Source organism: Electrophorus electricus, chromosome 20 (assembly GCF_041902795.1).
Source record: "Electrophorus electricus isolate QZ-2024a chromosome 20, ASM4190279v1, whole genome shotgun sequence".
NCBI classification, from domain to species: Eukaryota; Metazoa; Chordata; class Actinopteri; order Gymnotiformes; family Gymnotidae; genus Electrophorus; species Electrophorus electricus.
The window spans coordinates 18185001-18203545 of NC_137516.1; the positions used below are offsets into that span (position 1 = coordinate 18185001).

The 18545-nt window shown below is 48.8% G+C and overlaps 1 protein-coding gene across 4 annotated transcripts in view; it reads right to left on the reverse strand.

Annotated features, from left to right (window-relative positions):
* astn1 (astrotactin 1) overlaps positions 1-18545 on the reverse strand; it is a 194933-nt gene that overhangs the window by 49933 nt on the left and 126455 nt on the right. For all 4 annotated transcript variants that reach the window (XM_027011360.3, XM_027011363.3, XM_027011361.3 and 1 more), the window contains 2 exons: positions 16627-16731; positions 15504-15692 (listed from right to left, as the gene is read on the reverse strand). In XM_027011360.3, the coding sequence (XP_026867161.2) occupies positions 15504-15692; positions 16627-16731 (294 nt within the window). The remainder of the gene's footprint in view (positions 1-15503; positions 15693-16626; positions 16732-18545) is intronic.

Consider the following 18545-nt stretch of genomic DNA (forward strand, 5'->3'; position numbering starts at 1 on the left):
TCTGTTCATCGTAGGATTATTGTTAATTCCTTAGCCATACGATACAAGTTCTGAACAAACAGTGATGCTCTGACTGGAATTGTTATGTAAACGCTGCACATTGACAAGGTTGTTTTAGTTGAGTGGGTTCTCAAAAAACTGGTAAAGGGTGAAAGAAGGTGAGACATGGTGAGACATGGGGAGACGTGTTGAGACGTGGTGAAATATGAGATATCGTGAGAACTATGGGAGACAGCTTCTCTGAGGTGGTCAGGAGAAGGCTGAGAATACGGAATCCGGGACGTTGTGCACACGCTCGGCTGCTGCGATGTTTATCTCGGCTGAAGGCAGGAGTGTGTCTCCTGTTTGGATGTGTGTTTGTCTCCTCACTGCTGCCGGTAATGTGACCACACAGGCAATCTGGCTCTAACGGTCCTCCACGTACGATGTGACAATCGTCAGGCTCGAAAATATGCATCCAATTACAGTCCTGGAGCCATTACGCGTGCAGGCCATTCGTCTTCTAACCTCGATTACGATGGCGTCGTTGTCTATAGACGTTTAATCATTGTCTTCATTGCTTCCGAATGCAAACACGTTCACTATAATGGCAGTCCTGACAGTCGTGCTAATGAGAGCATATCCTTTTAAAGGGGTGATTATAACTCAGATTAAAGCTATTATGAGCCATCATTAGTCCCTCAAACACATAAACCACCTAAATGTATCACCAAAATGCAGCGCAATCCTCCAGCATTGCGGCTACGCTCAGACACTTGAAAATGACTAAACAAGCTTTGTTGCACTGTGACATGTTTGGTGCTGTTAGCAGTGGTATGCACGAGACCTGCATGAGAAAAGCACGAGACATCACGTCCAACATTTCCAGTACTGACACGCCTTCCCCACAGGTCACCTCTACGGTACAGGTGAGTTGTGATATACCAGTTACACTGGTCATACCAGTTACACCAGTTAGTTGGCATCCTGTAGTGAGTGCTGGGCTAGAGAGCTTCATTCTTCCATCTGAGGAACATGAAGACGGAGCAGGGAGGCGCATCGCAGGGCAAGGTGAGTGTGATCTGGTCCAGCGCAGGGGCTGTATCGTCTGGCCCCCCAGAGCGGCTGTGGGGTGTGTTAACATCGACCGAGCTCCTCTAGGGGCTGCTGGCCTCTCAATCCTGCCAGCAGGACGCTCATGGCACTGCTAAACACGCACTTAGCTCTCCATCTGTCTCCACGGATACAGATCAATCCTACAAATGGAGCAGAATGGTGGGGGTTTTCTACACACGCAGTCAAAAGTGTGCTCAATGCTCTTACCAATACACACACACACACACTTTCTTTTGCAAGCAGATCAAGAGATCACATGAGTCCTATGTGCTGCTCTTCCTGACTGCTCGCCACTTCCGAGCGTGTTCACGGGCGAAGCCCTGCGATCGATTGCAGAGGAGAGACGGCTGCGTGTGCGCGGGTGAAGCTCCTTCTGCTGCGTGGAGGTCAGCTCTGACACGGCTGCCAGGTCGCTAGGATGAAAGCGTGGGGGGTTTCGGGATCGTGACCCAGCTTCAAGAGCGCGGCGTCACGATTAGGCCAAACCTAAACGGCCAACTTCAAGCTCGCCTGCATCCCGAAGTGATGGAGGCTGTACTTCAGCACAGATATGAAAGACACACTGTGCATTACTGAGATTACCGCTGCCACTATTCACAAAAACAATTTTTTTTTTTTTAATTTCAAGTGTTTTGCTGCTTTTAAAAATGATAATGTATTATATTTCATGCAAGGATTTACTTAGGATCAAACAAATACAATGGGAATTTAATCAGTGATAACATAACCTTTCAATTTTGCGCACCAAGGAAATTGCTCTGCTTTGTATATATATGTATATGCAAAGTTTTGCAAAAACATGATCAGATGGAATAAAGCAGGAAAATGTCCCTGTGCTCCAAAGTACATCACATTAACAGAGCACTTATGATGCAGATTGTTAGTGTCAGATGGAAATATAACAGTGTGTGAGCATTATAAACACGATCATATTCGTAATGAAATAATGATGCAAGCGAAATGCAGCCTCAAAGCTGTTCCCAATAAACCAAACACGTCCATGTTAAATATCGTAAACGTAACATGTTACGTATCATAAATGAAATGTTACATATCGTCAATTCATTGCACACACTGGGTATCGCTGCCTTACACAATATTTTCTCCTTATTGGCTTCTCCGAAACCTGAGTTTTTCAGCCACGTCAGATAATCCACAACTATGTGCACCAGGGCAGGCCAGGGCAGTCATGGGGGGTGATAAGGTGCCATGTTAGCTGAACTGGTTAAGACCAGTTAAACCCAGTTAAACCCAGTTAAACCCAGACTTAGCTCACTAACCGTCGATGTCTGCTTTGTGATGTACCTCTGAGAACTGTCATTCATTTAAACGAAATAAAACACAGAACAAACTCTGGAATCTGGAATCTTTAGGTAAAAACTTATGCATATGCAAATCTTAAGCAAATCATATATAAATCTGGTATATAGTTTATTGAACATAAAAAGACTGTGAAAAAATGACCAAAATAATATGAATAAATGCAATATATATGCTAGCCTTGTTTGGTCCATCACCATAAGAGAATAAACACACAAAACATGAAACTGGGGTAATTTCAGCCTGCCCACAAGGCTGGAGTTATACACACGAGTTGTGAGAATGTTCACCAGGCTGGTGAGCTCACAGCTGTTTACTGGGAGTCATGAGAATGTTCACCAGGCAGGCGGGCTCACGGCTGTTTACTGGGAGTCGTGAGAACGTTTCACCAGGCAGGCGGGCTCACGGCTGTTTACTGGGAGTCGTGAGAATGTTCACCAGGCAGGCGGGCTCACGGCTGTTTACTGGGAGTCGTGAGAATGTTCACCAGGCTGGCGGGCTCATGGCTGTTTACTGGGAGTCATGAGAATGTTCCCCATGCTGGGGAGCTCACAGCTGTTTACTGGGAGTTGTGAGAATGTTCACGAGGCTGGTGAGCTCACGGCTGTTTACTGGGAGTTGTGAGAATGTTCACTAGGCTGGTGAGCTCACGGCTGTTTACTGGCCAACGTAAGCAAGGCGAGATGGTTAGTCGCAATGTAGAGTATGGCATGTACTGTAGAGTATGGCATGTATTGTAGAGTACGGCCTGTACTGTAGAGTATGGCATGTACTGTAGAGTATGGCCTCTACTGTAGAGTATGGCATGTACTGTGGAGTGTGGCATGTACTGTAGAGTACGGCCTCTACTGTAGAGTATGGCATGTACTGTAGAGTATGGCATGTATTGTAGAGTACGGCCTGTACTGTAGAGTATGGCATGTACTGTAGAGTATGGCATGTACTGTAGAGTACGGCCTCTACTGTAGAGTATGGCATGTACTGTGGAGTGTGGCATGTACTGTAGAGTACGGCCTCTACTGTAGAGTATGGCATGTACTGTAGAGTACGGCCTCTACTGTAGAGTATGGCATGTACTGTAGAGTACGGCCTCTACTGTAGAGTACGGCATGTACTGTAGAGTGTGGCATGTACTGTAGAGTACGGCCTCTACTGTAGAGTACGGCATGTACTGTAGAGTGTGGCATGTACTGTAGAGTACGGCCTCTACTGTAGAGTATGGCATGTACTGTAGAGTGTGGCATGTACTGTAGAGTATGGCATGTACTGTAGAGTGTGGCATGTACTGTAGAGTATGGCCTCTACTGTAGAGTATGGCATGTACTGTAGAGTGTGGCATGTACTGTAGAGTGTGGCATGTACTGTAGAGTACGGCCTCTACTGTAGAGTATGGCATGTACTGTAGAGTGTGGCATGTACTGTAGAGTATGGCCTCTACTGTAGAGTACGGCATGTACTGTAGAGTACGGCCTCTACTGTAGAGTACGGCATGTACTGTAGAGTACGGCATGTACTGTAGTCTCTAACGATTTTAAGTCCCTCCAGAAGATTTTTTGTTTATCGGTTTAGTGACAAACTGATGTGCTTCTCTCGTCTCTATCTTTCTCTCTCTCCCTCTCCCTCCCACCCTTTCTTCCATTATCATTAACTCTCTGCTACTCCTCCTCTCCTAAGTGCTCAGTACATGCCGAGACCACCAGGACAACACATCCCTCTAACGTCGCCTGTCAGCTCACATCACCACATACGCCAAACGCAATCAACCTCTACAGAACAGGAAAAAATCACCCACAAAGCAACTTACTGATATTACCATAAAAACACTGAGCCTGGAGCTCAGTACACAGGAGGATGTGTGTGTGTGTGTGTGTGTGTTCATCATTAGGTAACCGCAGTATACATACAAGGGTTCTGCAGTCAGAGTGCTAGGTTCTTTCTGTATGTGTGTGTGTGTGTGTGTGTGTGTGTGTGTGTGTGTGTGTGTCACCACGCTGCCAATTATCACCATGGTTAAATGGGAATAAGGGGACACCTAAACTCATAGATTATTACATATTACTTTTATTATATGTTACTACAGTTGAATGTTTATGAAGATATAAATAATAAAATATGCAATAACTTTGTCTTGCAGAATCATGTCGAATGTCATTTTAACTCAATTCAGCACGACATGCTGTTATTGTGTTTTTAACCATGTGACTCACTGCGAGAAGAAAAGAGAAAAAACTGAAATGATTTATTGTTAGTAGAACATTAAAACTTCTAAAACCAACACAGAGTCTGATCTATGTGCCCTTAGCCAGTCTGACACAGCAGAGTCAGATCTATGTGCCCTTAGCCAGTCTGACACAGCAGAGTCAGATCTACATGACGTTAGCCAGTCTGACAAAGCAGATTGACGTGTGCGCTGTGTCTGATCTACGTGCCGTTAGTTAGTCCCGCAGAGTTTGATCTACGTGCCTTTATCTGGTCCCACAGAGTCTGATCTACGTGCCCTTAGCCAGTCTGACACAGCAAAGTCTGATCTATGTTCCCTTAGCCTGTCTGACACAGCAGAGTCAGATCTACATGCCGTTAGCCAGTCTGACACAGCAGAGTCAGATCTATGTGCCCTTAGCCAGTCTGACACAGCAGAGTCAGATCTATGTGCCCTTAGCCAGTCTGACACAGCAGAGTGAGATCTACATGCCGTTAGCCAGTCTGACAAAGCAGATTGAAGTGTGCGCTGTGTCTGATCTACGTGCCGCAGAGTTTGATCTACGTGCCTTTATCTGGTCCCACAGAGTCTGATCTACGTGCCATTAGCCAGTCCCGCAGAGTCTGATCTACATTCTGTCCCCAAGCATGTAGATCCCCTGTCCCCAAACACCCTGCTGCTTGCCTGTTCAAACTACAGTTCTAACTACAGTCCTACAGTCTGTGTGCAGGCCAATCTGTCCCTCATTAATATTCAGACCATTGACCATAATGACGGACCATTGGCCTGGTGTTTCACCCTTTAAAGAAAGTTGTAATTTAGATCTCAGAGAATGAACGAAGATTTTAGGCAATAAACTCAAGTGTCAGATTTCAGTAAGGCGCAAGGTTAACAACAGATTGGCTCGACAAAGCAAAGAAACCAGACAGAAAATGGATTCCTCGTAACCAAGGGTTCTCGTAGACTTTTTCCATGTGTCTCTTTTGCATATCTGCTCATTAATCCACAGTTAACTGTATTTCTGTTTTAAGTAAGAAGGCCCAGAGGAGCTTTAGTGGAGAGGTTAGGACCCAGAAGCCCCTGCATGACTTGACAACAGCACGCAGTGGCCTCCAGATACTGACAAAGAGACATAATTCCCTCAGGACCAGGCTAAGTAGAAGGCCGTGACATGGTGTGTGAGACTCCACACACCCCATTTCAGATCCAGTTTATCACATTTGGACGTTTTTTCCACAGTCGAGAGGGAGGAGAACTGTTTTTATTTATATACGTATAGAAAGACCAGTTGAGTGGAGCTCTTCTCTGTTGTATACCGTATACGTGCATGTATTTATACAGACTCAGCAAATTGTGACCAAAATGGAAACCAAATCGATTTGGGAGGTTTGAAAGCTCAGTTCAGGTTTCCTGTGTATTCCTGGGGTACTTCTGAAAATATCAGCATGAAGATTGAACATTACCTGCCATAAAGACACACGATCCTTTAAAGGCCTCAGAGGAACTGGAGAACCTAACATCCACAGGAATACAGAGCATCAAATCCTTATGAAATGACATTAGATGCTCCGGCGTGACTGTCCATTACCGGGCTGTGCTTCTTTACGCTCGACGAGCCACACACGGATCAATCGCCAAACTTCTGCGCTACGCGTCTCACGTACTGGAAAAGCGGACACTGTTTATCTGGGTCCTGATCAGAGTGAGACATGTTTATGCCCGTGTGCGGGAGACGTCGGTCACCAGAGTCCCTGTCCAACTTTTAACACCAACATCGCCTCTCGGTTACCTTGGCTACATTACTTCACAGCCCGGGACTTGCTTCTGTCAGATGTCTTTCAATTAATTCTCTTGCAGACGGCTTACAAAAGAAAGATTCATAATGCATAGTGACTAATTAATTCATCTTACATAAACTACTTTATCTGCCTCTACTGAGCACAGACAGTAATCTCAGTGCACTGAAATCTAGCAAACGATGTAACGTTGAAAGCAAGTTGGACCAGAGGATGGAGTTAGGAAGAAGGTTCAAAAAGTTCAGAACAAAAAAACCAAAACGACAAAATGGTGGTAACCAACGACATCACACTCGAGCTGCAGTAGCAGAGACTCTCCATGGGGGGCGCCACTGAGGATAGAGAGGAGGACCGCAGTGACCCTAGTGACCACAGGAGCACAACAGCATTGTGAAATTTGACCATATAAGAAAGAAGAAAAGAACAGCGACCTGTGTGAAGAGAGAGGGTGGAGCGAGGGGTGGAGCGAGGGGTGGAGCAAGGGGGCCCTTGGGAGAGGCACGCCTCCCTGCGAGAGGGGACTCCCTTTGGTCGTTAGGCTCGTGTTCTCCAGGGTCCTAATGCAAGCATGTCTTCATCTGTGTGGTAAACAGGAACAGAGCGCCTGGTCAGGTGTGAGCAGACGCTGGCGGGCTTCTGTCTTGTGGTCACAAAATGCAAAGCTGGAGAAAAGCTTTGCGTGCTGTCGGATCTAAAAAATGATCTGGCAACAATCCAGGAAGGCAGCATGGGTTGAAATTGTCACTCAGCACTCTCAGTTACATCTAATCGGAACATCTGAATGCTGAAGGGGTAAAGGTGTGACGGAAGCTACGTCCGTGAGCAGAGAGTCCATTAGCAGAGAGTCCGTAGGCAGAGTGTCCGTAGGCAGAGTGTCCGTGGGCAGAGAGTCCGTGGGCAGAGCGTCTGTGGGCAGAGCGTCCGTAGGCAGAGCGTCCGTGGGCAGAGCGTCCGTGGGCAGAGCGTCCGTGGGCAGAGGCTGCACGTTGGGCTGACATGCAGTGCTGAAGCCTCTACCACAGCAGGGCCACTGCTGAACTTGATGTCCCACTGGATTGGGGGAAAGGCTCAGTTAGGCAAACGTGAGCCATGATGTCACCGCTCTCAGAGTGCAGACTAGAAGAGACTGGAAGAGCTCGAGACGTGGGTGCCTCCTCCCTCAGTGTAACGATGTCAGCGGGCAGGGCTCGGGACTCTTGTGTCAGTCATCTCAACCAGCTACACACACACACACACACACACACACACACACACACACACACACACACGCACATGCATACACACAGACACACATAAACACACACACACACACACACACACAAACATGCAGACACACGCAGTAAGACAGTGGAGTATCTGTCTGTTTCCATCTTTCCCCTAAAGATGAAAGTAATTCAGAACTCCAGGATTAGGGATTCATTCAAGAAACTCCGGGATTAGGGACTAATTCAGCAAGTGTAAGGTTGCTGATCAGAGCCACAGAACAACACCACATAATCAGTTTAAGACTCCTCTTTGAGCACCCTCAAAAAAAAAGATGTCTTTACACTCTATAATCCCAGGGCTATATTTCAGTTTCCAGCATATTCCAGTGTCATGACGGACAAGGGCTTCAGAAACCCGAGCCACATGAGACGTATCTTTCTCTGACAATCTAGCAGACCCAGCAGGTTCCATTCACTTAGATCGCAGGCTCCGTACTGCAATGCTCACATTCACCTGCAGGGGGCAGTTTAGCTTCATCCAAGTTCCCAAAGACAGGCGAGCTAAAACAGTTATGCAGATGGGATGAAGAAATGCATAAAACCTGTTTTGATTTTTCATTTCCCCCTGGCCTACAATCTCTTCATCCCCTGATGACCCCTGTGACCCCGTGACCCCTGTGACCCCTGCACCCCGCTGCTAGCGGGCCCCCGCATTACTGCTCTGTGCTAATTAGGACATCCATTAGGTGGCTTAAGTCGGACATGACGTTATGAATCCTCCTGTTAATTTCAAGAGAAGGGTCCGCTCTGCTCATCATGGCGGGACGAGTGTATCTGGGCTGGGTGGCGCGCTCTCGGGGGGGTGGAGGTGAGCTACACCCTCGTCAGGCTCCACAGCTCCTCGTTAACCTACATTAACACGCTGTTCCACCTCTCCCCTTCATAATTGCGTCTCTGTTTACGCTCTCATCCAAATGGCTGTTGCTGGGAGGCCCATAGACGTGATTTATTCATGCAGACGCCTGGCAGGGCGTAATCACGGCCTACACATCTCTACACAGCACTCCAAGCCTCTTACAGAATGCCGCGTTCATTTTGCAAACGCCTGTGGAGTCTGTACCCCAGAGTGATGCTGTGCACGTCCTGGTGTTTGCAATGTGTAATGACGTCATCAGTTATTTAGGTGGGGGTTTTTTTATGCGTAATGATGTCATATGTCAGTTACTTTGGTATCTAAAATACATAATGACATCACACATGCATTTTGTTGTCTGTAATGCATAAACATAAGTCATTTTAGTGTCTATAGTGTATAATGACATTATAACTTCTTTTCAGCGTCCTTAAATCAGAATGTCGCGCACGCTTTTGGTTTCTGTGTTGTATAATGATGTCACACATCAGTTCAATTCTTCTCTGAAGAAGCGAATGGGTTCCCGTGACAGTCAGTACGTGCAGTGTGCGGGCCATTATGGAGTCTATGTTTAAAAAGGGCTCGAGACAACATGTTTGTAGTTTTGAGGGAGTTGTAATGTTTGCTTTTCAGAGTTCGATATATTCTGCTTTGGTCCATCTTGTTGTTGGTGGTTATTTACTCTGAGGGGCCACTTGGTTTAAAGGTTTTGTTTAGAAAGGTTATACCAAACATCTTTTTCTGCATTATAAAATATGTGGAAAAACATATTTAATTGGGGTTAAAAAAACAGGCGAAAAAAAGTTTTTTGTTTTCAAAAAAGTTTGCAATTTAGCAGGGTGAGTGGGAGAGAGGTTGTTTTAGAGAAATGATGACTTTTATTTTGTCTTCAGCTCTTTAATCTTAATTCTCACTACTGTCTGAGCTCAGAGATTTTAAAGCTTTTATTTTGCCTACAGAAGTCAGAAGTCTGAGTTTAACCAATGGGCTCATACATCAGTGTCAGCCAATCAGAGCCCTGGATTGTGTGATTAAGGCACTCCTAAAAGGACTAGTGGCCCTGATTAAAAGCCTTCTGAATAACTCACATCACTCTCCATTCTGAATAGCTACGCTCGCTGTACATAAACACACACACACACACACACACACACACACACACACACACACAAACATCTCATATACACACACACATACACACACACACACACACACACACACACACACACACATTAGCTATGCTCGCTGTACAAGTGCTGCATAAACACACACACACACACACACACACACACACAAACATCTCATATATACACACACACACACACACACACACACACAAAGAAGCACATAAATACTAACTTCCAAAGCCACTAAAGCTACCAGAATAATGTCTATGGTTTGCCAGAATACTTGAATATTTATCTGAATATTCATGCACTGAAATGTGGACACGTGTCCTCTAAGAACAGGAAGGAGATTTAACAATCCCGCTTCCATCAGATCAGACTCCTCTCACAGACAGCCATAATAATTATGTCCCACTCCTCTCAAGACAAACCATAATAATTAAGCCCCACTCCTCGCCCAAGCACAAATTAATAATTATAGTACAAGTCATAAGCTCTGCAGCTTTAAAGCCCTGTATTTATTCCCCTGACTGCTCAGACAACACTCTGAAATAAAAAATGCCTGTATCAGGATGGAGTTCTGTGTGGACCGAGAATAAGTCATTGTGGACAGGGTATAGATCTGTGAGGACAGGGTGTGGGTGTGTGTGGACAGGGTGTGGGTGTGTGTGTGGACAGGGTGGGGGTGTGTGTGTGTGGACATGGTGGGGGTGTGTGAGGACAAGGTGGAGGTGTGTGTGTGGACAGGGTGGTGTGGACAGGGTGGAGGTCTCTGTGGACAGGGTGTGGGTGTAGGTGTGTGAGGACAGGGTGGTGTGGACAGGGTGTGGGTGTGGACAGGGTGGAGGTGTGTGTGGACAGGGTGGGGGTGTGTGTGGACAGGGTGTGGGTGTGGACAGGGTGGAGGTGTGTGTGGACAGGGTGGGTGTGTGTGTGTGGACAGGGTGGGGGTGTGTTTGGACAGGGTGTGGGTGTGTGAGGACAAGGTGGAGGTGTGTGTGTGGACAGGGTTGAGGTGTGTGTGGACAGGGTGGAGGTGTGTGTGTGGACTGGGTGGTGTGGACAGGGTGGAGGTCTCTGTGGACAGGGTGTGGGTGTGGGTGTGTGAGGACAGGGTGGTGTGGACAAGGTGTGGGTGTGGACAGGGTGGAGGTGTGTGTGGACAGGGTGGGGGTGTGTGTGGACAGGGTGTGGTTGTGGACAGGGTAGAGGTGTGTGTGGACAGGGTGGGGGTGTGTTTGGACAGGGTGGGGGTGTGTTTGGACAGGGTGTGGGTGTGTGAGGACAAGGTGGAGGTGTGTGTGGACAGGGTGGAGGTGTGTGTGTGGACCGGGTGGTGTGGACAGGGTGGAGGTGTGTGTGGACGGTTCAGGACTAGAACTAAATGTCTTAAGCAGACATTACATAACAACCACTACATATGTGCACATGCCACCAGACGTTACATAACCACTACACATATGCACAAAGCTGTTTTGTTCGTCTGCGTTCGGTGTAAGCTAGCGAGGACGTGGGGGTCAGTCGAACTCACCAGCCGGAGCCCGAGCAGACTGGGGTCAAAGTGCTCTACAACCCCTCTGGGCGGAGGAGAGCACCTTCACCAAAAGCCCCTGCAGCAGACAGAGACCTGTCCCACTCTCCTGCCATGACCCGCCCCGACAAATGGAACAAGACGTCCCTCCCTGCTCAGGCCGAGCCCAACCGAAGCCATCTGCAAGGCCACACCCCCTCCCATCATCCAATCATCTCGCTCTGCCTGTCCCTCACCCTCTCATTACCAGGCGGAGGCGGTGAGGGGTTATCCCTGAACGTTTGCTCCGACCTGCCAGTGCGTGTGATGAGAGAGGGAAGGAGCTTGAGAGGACTGTCATCTCCGCAGGAGAGGAGGAGATCAGAGGAGGGAGGAGTGCTCCAGGCTGGCTTCCCCGGAAAAAAAATCCAAACCAAAAAAGTAATAAATGAAAGAACGCGTGGAGTAGCTCAGTCAGGTACCGGGCTGGTCGGAGGCAGGACGCCTCCACCGTGGAGTTTTCAACCAACCCTCATGTACAGGTTTTATGATGTCAGCTTGCTCCTCCAGTCAAAAACATATCGATCATTCCGTAAAATGTAATGGACATTATAAACCATCTTTTCCAGGAGTCAGCGCCCATGCATGTGCAGATCGGATTTCTCTGCAGTACACGGAAGACGGACTGGACGTAGAGAGAGAGAAGCTCCAGCCAGCCAACGTGAGCGTTGGCACGCTGTTCTACCACACTGTTCCACCATACTGTTCCAACATGCTTCTCCACCATGATACTCCACAACACTTCTCCAACACACTGCTCCACCACGATGCACATACACACACACACACACACACACACACACACACACACACACACTCACAAACCCACACTGAGCAAACACAGCATAAAAGATTTTTATTTATTTGTTATTGATCTCGTTTTATCAGTACTGACAGTTAAATCTTTATATGGTGGTCAATATTTCGGTTATAAAGAAACCAACACAGGAAAGAAATAAAATCTGACTACAAATAACACACACACACACACACACACACACACACCCACACACCCACACGCACACACCCACACCCACACATACACCCCCCCACACACACACACACTCACACACACACTCACACACAAACACACACACCCACACACACACATCCACACACACCCACACACACACACACACACCCACACATACACACACATACACGCACACACACACTCACACACACTCACACACACTCACACATACACACACACTCACACACACAGAAGGACATAAGCAGCAACCTCTAAAGCCACTGAAGCAACAGATCCACTTAATGTCATATAATGTTTATCTTCTGTACTTCAGCAGCCATTTCTGCATGATGTTGTGTTTATGGTGTGATTTGTAGGCTGTCCCCACGTCCTCTGGAACTGACTGATGGACCTGCATTAAGTGGGTGGACACTGTCTCTCTCCAAACATCACACCACAGAGCTTCACCACACATCTCCACCTCCACCACACATCTCCACCTCCACCACAGAGCTCCACCACACATCTCCACCTCCACCACAGAGTTCCACCACACATCTCCACCACAGATCACCTCCACCACACATCTCTTTCTCCACCACACATCTCTACCACACACTTTTACTGTCTCTCTCAGAGGTTAGTCTAAACCAGCATATCCTGACAGAGGAGGACAGACATCTTTAATACGTCTTTAATATGAAGTGACAACTGTGAAAAATCAGACAAAAATGAAAAAAAAGACGAGGCAACAACTGAGGAGGTGGAAAAATAAACCAAACCAAACAAACAAACAACCAAACCAACCAACCAACCAACCAACAAACCAACCAAACAACCAACCAACCAACCAACCAAACCAATCAAACCAACCAACCAACAACCAAACAACCAAACCAACGAACCAAACAACCAACCAGCCAAACCAACCACACAACCAGCCAACCAACCAAACAACCAACCAAACAAGCAAACAACCAACCAAACCAACCAACCAACCAACCAAACAACCAAACAACCAACAAAACAAACAAACAACCAAACCAACCAACCAACCAACCAACCAAACAACCAAACAACAAACCAACCAAACAACAAACCAACCAACCAAACAAACAACCAAACCAAACAAACAAACAACCAAACAAACGAACAACCCAACCAACCAACCAACCAACCAAACCAACCAACCAAACAACCAACCAAACCAACCAAACAACTCAACCAAACAAACCAACCAACCAACCAACCAAACCAATCAAACCAACCAAACAACCAAACCAATCAAACAACCAAACCAATGAACCAAACAACCAACCAACCAAACCAACCACACAACCAGCCAACCAACCAAACCAACCAACCAACCAAACAACCAAACAACCAACCAACCAACCAACCAAACCAACCAAACTACCAAACTACCAAACTACCAACCAACCAACCAAACAATCAAACCAACCAAACAAACAATCAAACCAATGAACCAAACAACCAACCAAACCAACCACACAACCAACCAACCAACCAAACAACCAAACAACCAAACAACCAAACAACCAACCAAACAACCAACCGCTGCCTGTGCCACTTCTCCTGAGCTCCTCCCCCATGGTGGGCATGGCCATGGACCAGTTGCCGGCTGCCAGCATGAAGCGTAGTGAAGTTCTCAGGCAGGCAGAGAAACGCCCGCCATTTAAAGGGCGTCTCTCAGATGCGCAAACCTTCCTGCAAGACCACATCCTCGGGAGGGGGACGAGGTGGTCGACTGAACCAAAGGAAAGGATGCGGCGGAGTTACTGAGGCGAAGCTGCACACGGGGAGAGCTGTTAGTTACCCGCCCCAGTCTACAATACAAAAACAACGGCGAACGGAAAGATGGATGGACTGGCACGTCGGCAGGTCGACAAAACTAGAGCAGGAGTCCACAAAACTCCACGGAAACGGGAAAACTCCAAAATCACATCTCCAGAAGTCGAAGTTTTATAGATCATAACTCTAGATATTACATTAAAAAATCCTAACTCTATCACACCGTGGGCGTTCTAGATAGTGACAAAGATCACTGCAGCTGCAAGGTATGGCAATGTATAGAAAAATGATTTCTGCTGAAGAATTTCTTTCCTCTGCACATTCTGTGTGTATTTAAAATACCATAAAAATAGGATGTCTTTTCTTTCCCCTGTCCCTCAGTCACAATGCCCGTGAGGAAAGAGATCCAGATCCAGACAGCCGAGCTGCTTATCTCAGCCTTCCCACCACGCCAGCACTCACGTCTCAACGTATCTTTTGTTCACAGATTTCAGAAGCCTTCCGTCTGGGTTTCATACAAGGGCTCTAAAGTGGTGCCTGTACGTGTAGCTGCTGTTCAGACCCGGGGTGGGGTGCGGTGGGCAGGTAGGATGGGGGGTGTTTTTCCATACGTCAAGCTGGTTGTCGCTGAAGGCGTTTGCACGGGGCATCCGGGAGCTTGAGCGTGGCCGAGCTCACGGCATGGCCGGAAGCAAGCGGGACTCGGGCGCGGTAATGCACGGGAACGCTCGGACTCGCGATCAGACAGAAAGGCATGAACCACAACCTCCGAGCCTTGTCGTGCTCTCGCGGCCGAGCGGCTGGGGTCGACCTCCAGGGAGGAACACAGGCGATTGCCTTCCTCGTCTAACGGCTCTGGGATGGAACGCCAGGACCTCGCTGGGGTCAAACGGGTCGGTTTGCTCTTTTACAAGACCTTCCCCTTAGGTTACGGATCAGGCCTCCAATCCCCCTCTCTCTCTCTCCCTCACGCGTTCACTGACTCACAGCATGTCTGCCTTGATTTTCTTTGTCTTTTTCTGTTTTTAAATTTCATATTTTTCCAGAGAAGCAGATCAAGCAGGACACAGTTTCACTCTTTAACAGGCTGTACTTTAGTTTACTGTCTGGCATCTTTAAATCCTCTCCACAACCTCCGTGGCGCTTCTGTAATCCCCTCCCCGGCGGCAGGGTGCCTCCGCTACACGGATCGTGCCGTTTTTATTTCAGTTCACTTAAGCTCTTCACCTTAAAAGTGCGTGGCTCGCACTTCTAAATAATCCAGGTGTGAATGTAGGTGACAGGTGCTACGGAGCACTAGCCCTAGGAACCCGCTGAGCTCAGAGCAGACCCGAACCTGGCCGTACCGCGGTTCAGCGTCCAGAACGCAGCGTGGAGACCGGAGCGCTCCTCGGTCACGTCCCGGCCGCCTGTATGTGTTTGTGTTTGAGAGGAAAAGCGTGTGGGCAGCCCGGTCTGGGGCGGGGGAGGGGCGGTCTCTCGGGGACCTCACCTTTACTGATGTCCTGATACTCCAACCACAGCTGGTGCTGCACCTGCCTGTTGGGATACCAGATAGTGCAGGACTCCTGGAAGCCGTACACTGCCTCCTGGAGGTAGTGGGTGCCGAACTCCTTCAGGATGGACGTGTAGTCGCTGCGCAGGGTGGCGCCATCTAGGGAGTGGATGGCTGAACTAAACGCTAGAGAATGAAAAAGGAGAGCGAATGTAGAAAGAGGGAGAGAGAGAGAGAGATGAAAAACATATTTATTACTGAGACAGAGAGTTTATCAAGCACAGCCTGTGCTTGTCTTGGGTTGTGACGTGTGTTCAGGTCACCGAACAGTTTTAAATGCATTGTTTAAAAAACTTTATTACTCAACGATCACTAAACATATAATCGTCTGGAGAAGACCTAGATGGCAAAACAAACAAACAAAGGCAAAACCCTGCAGAGTGTGTGTGTGTGTGTGTGTGAGTGTGTGTGCGTGCGTGTGTGTGTGCGTGCGCGCGTGTGTGTGTGTGGGCTGAAGTTCTGACCTTTGAAAAATGCTTCAACACATCTTTTTCAACATGGCACTACCACATAAACCCAGGCCTGTGCTGTTTTCCTGAACCCTACACCATCTCGGCATCCACACACGATGATGATACACATGTTCCTTCATTGTCATTCCACTACGGACACCAGAGGCTCCGGGAATAACAGCTGTTATGTTTTTTAATGAGACTGGCTTCCTCCACACAGCGAGGGTTCGCGGGCGGCTGGGGGGGTTTCTCTTCCGCTCTGCCACACAACGTGTCTTATAAACGTGGTCAGTGCCTGGTAGTTGAGTAAAGTGTACGGTAGTTCTCCACTATCACCGCACCTCCACACACACACACACACACACACATTCTGCCCGTCTCAGAAGAGCTTAAGCTCAAACCAGGACAGGGCGACGTCGACCCCGCCTACCCACGCCCTCGTCCACACTCAGCGGTCACACATAGCGTCCGGCTGCCGCGTGCCTTCTGTGAGGGCTCTGATTCGCTGACACCTAGCCCAGCGTTCGTGGACTGGTGGGGGGTGGGGGCATGGTTCAGTCTAACCCACCGGATCTGAAAAGGCCAGGCAAGAGAGGAGCATGCTATACCTTGGGCGAAGGTCCACTGGCTGAGCTTGACATGGTAGAGAACAGAGCGGAGTTTCCAGTGCTGGACGAGAGGGTAGCCAGACACCTCGCTGTAGTTCACCATGCCTGCGGAGGAACAGAGCACACACTGTCAGCGCCGAGACATGGATCACGGAATGAGCTTCCGGACGGAACAGGAACGCACGGCACGCCCCGCCGCCAACATTAACCAGCCGTTTCCTGCCAGCGCCATATTAGCGTCAGCGGGATCAAACAGAAATAAACAGTACTGCTTCTGAATGCGTAATCATGCATGCTTATCCCACGCATTAATTGAGAAAGGAAAATTGGAATTCTGAGGCGTCTGCTAATCCGGTCCTTGGATGAGAGGTTCAGCCCGTCATGGAGATGTTCGGCTGTGTCTCGGAGGATCGCACCCTGATCTGAGGCTTCTCTCCACGCTTGCTCTGAGCCCCGAGAGGAGCATCTGATCACCTCAAACAACCCTGAGCGACTCTCATCCCTCCTGCCACAACTTTGAAATCCGTAGCACTGGCAAATGGGAAAAATGTGTATATATATATATAAAATATCAGCAAGATAACATATGCCTCAACCAAACCAAACAAAGATAACACAACCAATTTTTACAGGCTAGGACTGTGTACCATGTACCAGTCTGGAAAAGAGAGAGGCTTTCAGAAGGAGCACGAGACCAACAAAACAGTCCTGCTGTCCATCAGCTGGCCGCGATTCCTGATTCCTGACCGTCACACGACGGACCTCATTGTGACAGACAGCCAATGGACAGAAATTCCGGAAGGCGCCCGATTGTCCAGGGTCCAGGCTCCGTGGTGAGTGAGGAGTGAATGGGGGGATGCAGCGTTACAAATCTCAGTAAATGAAAACCGCCACAGCTGGCCTCGTTCATCATCCAGCTCTCGGCGGGGGGGTCAGAGCCGCTGCTCCCTTCCTGCAAGTCGTCGTATGCGGCCGCGGCCACGCCGATCCATCATCGCGTCTCCGGTAGCAACCGTCACTGCCGCGGGCGGTCTCACCCATGCATCAAGCGAAGTGCGCCGTCTTGTTTGGGGCGTCTGGAGAGGCGCGTGCACCATATCAGTGTGCCAGGTAACCAACCGAGACCTGAGATCTGAGTTTATGGCATCGCAAACGCAACCTGACGTCCCGCGCGGGGGGCGAGGAGCGAGGGATCCATCCCGCGCGCCTTTACGGCGTGGCGCAGACGAGATATCGCTTTTGATTTGTTTCAAGCCTGTATGAAATAGATGGATGTGGTGAAACGCAGCTCAGGGACGGAGGGAATGACTGCAGAGCGGTGAAAAACAAAACAAAACCAAATATCCCAGCAGCGAGCCGAGATGAACGGGTGGGCCAAACCGTGACGGAGCGCCGGCTTCCGAACATTCCAGGAGTCCTGGGTTGGACACGATATCGCCGTGGAGACTCATCCTGTGCTTCCTCTGGCTGAAGGCCCCCGGACAATGCGCACACGTTTGACGAACACATCGTTAAAGACGCGCCGGGCTCACCTTGCGGTCCTCTCGCTTGGGAGGCTCCTAAAGGACAGCGGTGCAGTTTGGCCCAGAAGAGTCCACGGGCACGTGTCACAGTCAGGATTAATAACGCGCCCCCGACACAAAGCGCTCTGCCGGGCTTCGGGCCGGAGTGAGGAGAGCACACCACATCTCCGCCTGGAGGTCACGCTCTCTCACTGCACCACAGCATGATTAATACGACCCAAATGCACCCGGAACGAGCAGGTGGCCATCGGAGGCGTGCCTTGGGTGAGGGCCGGAATGCACGCGCAGGTAGGCGAGGATGTGGAGGTGGGTTTGGGGGTGAGGATGGAGGTGAGGATGGAGGTGTGGGTGAGGGCCGGAATGCACGCGCAGGTAGGCGAGGATGTGGAGGTGGGT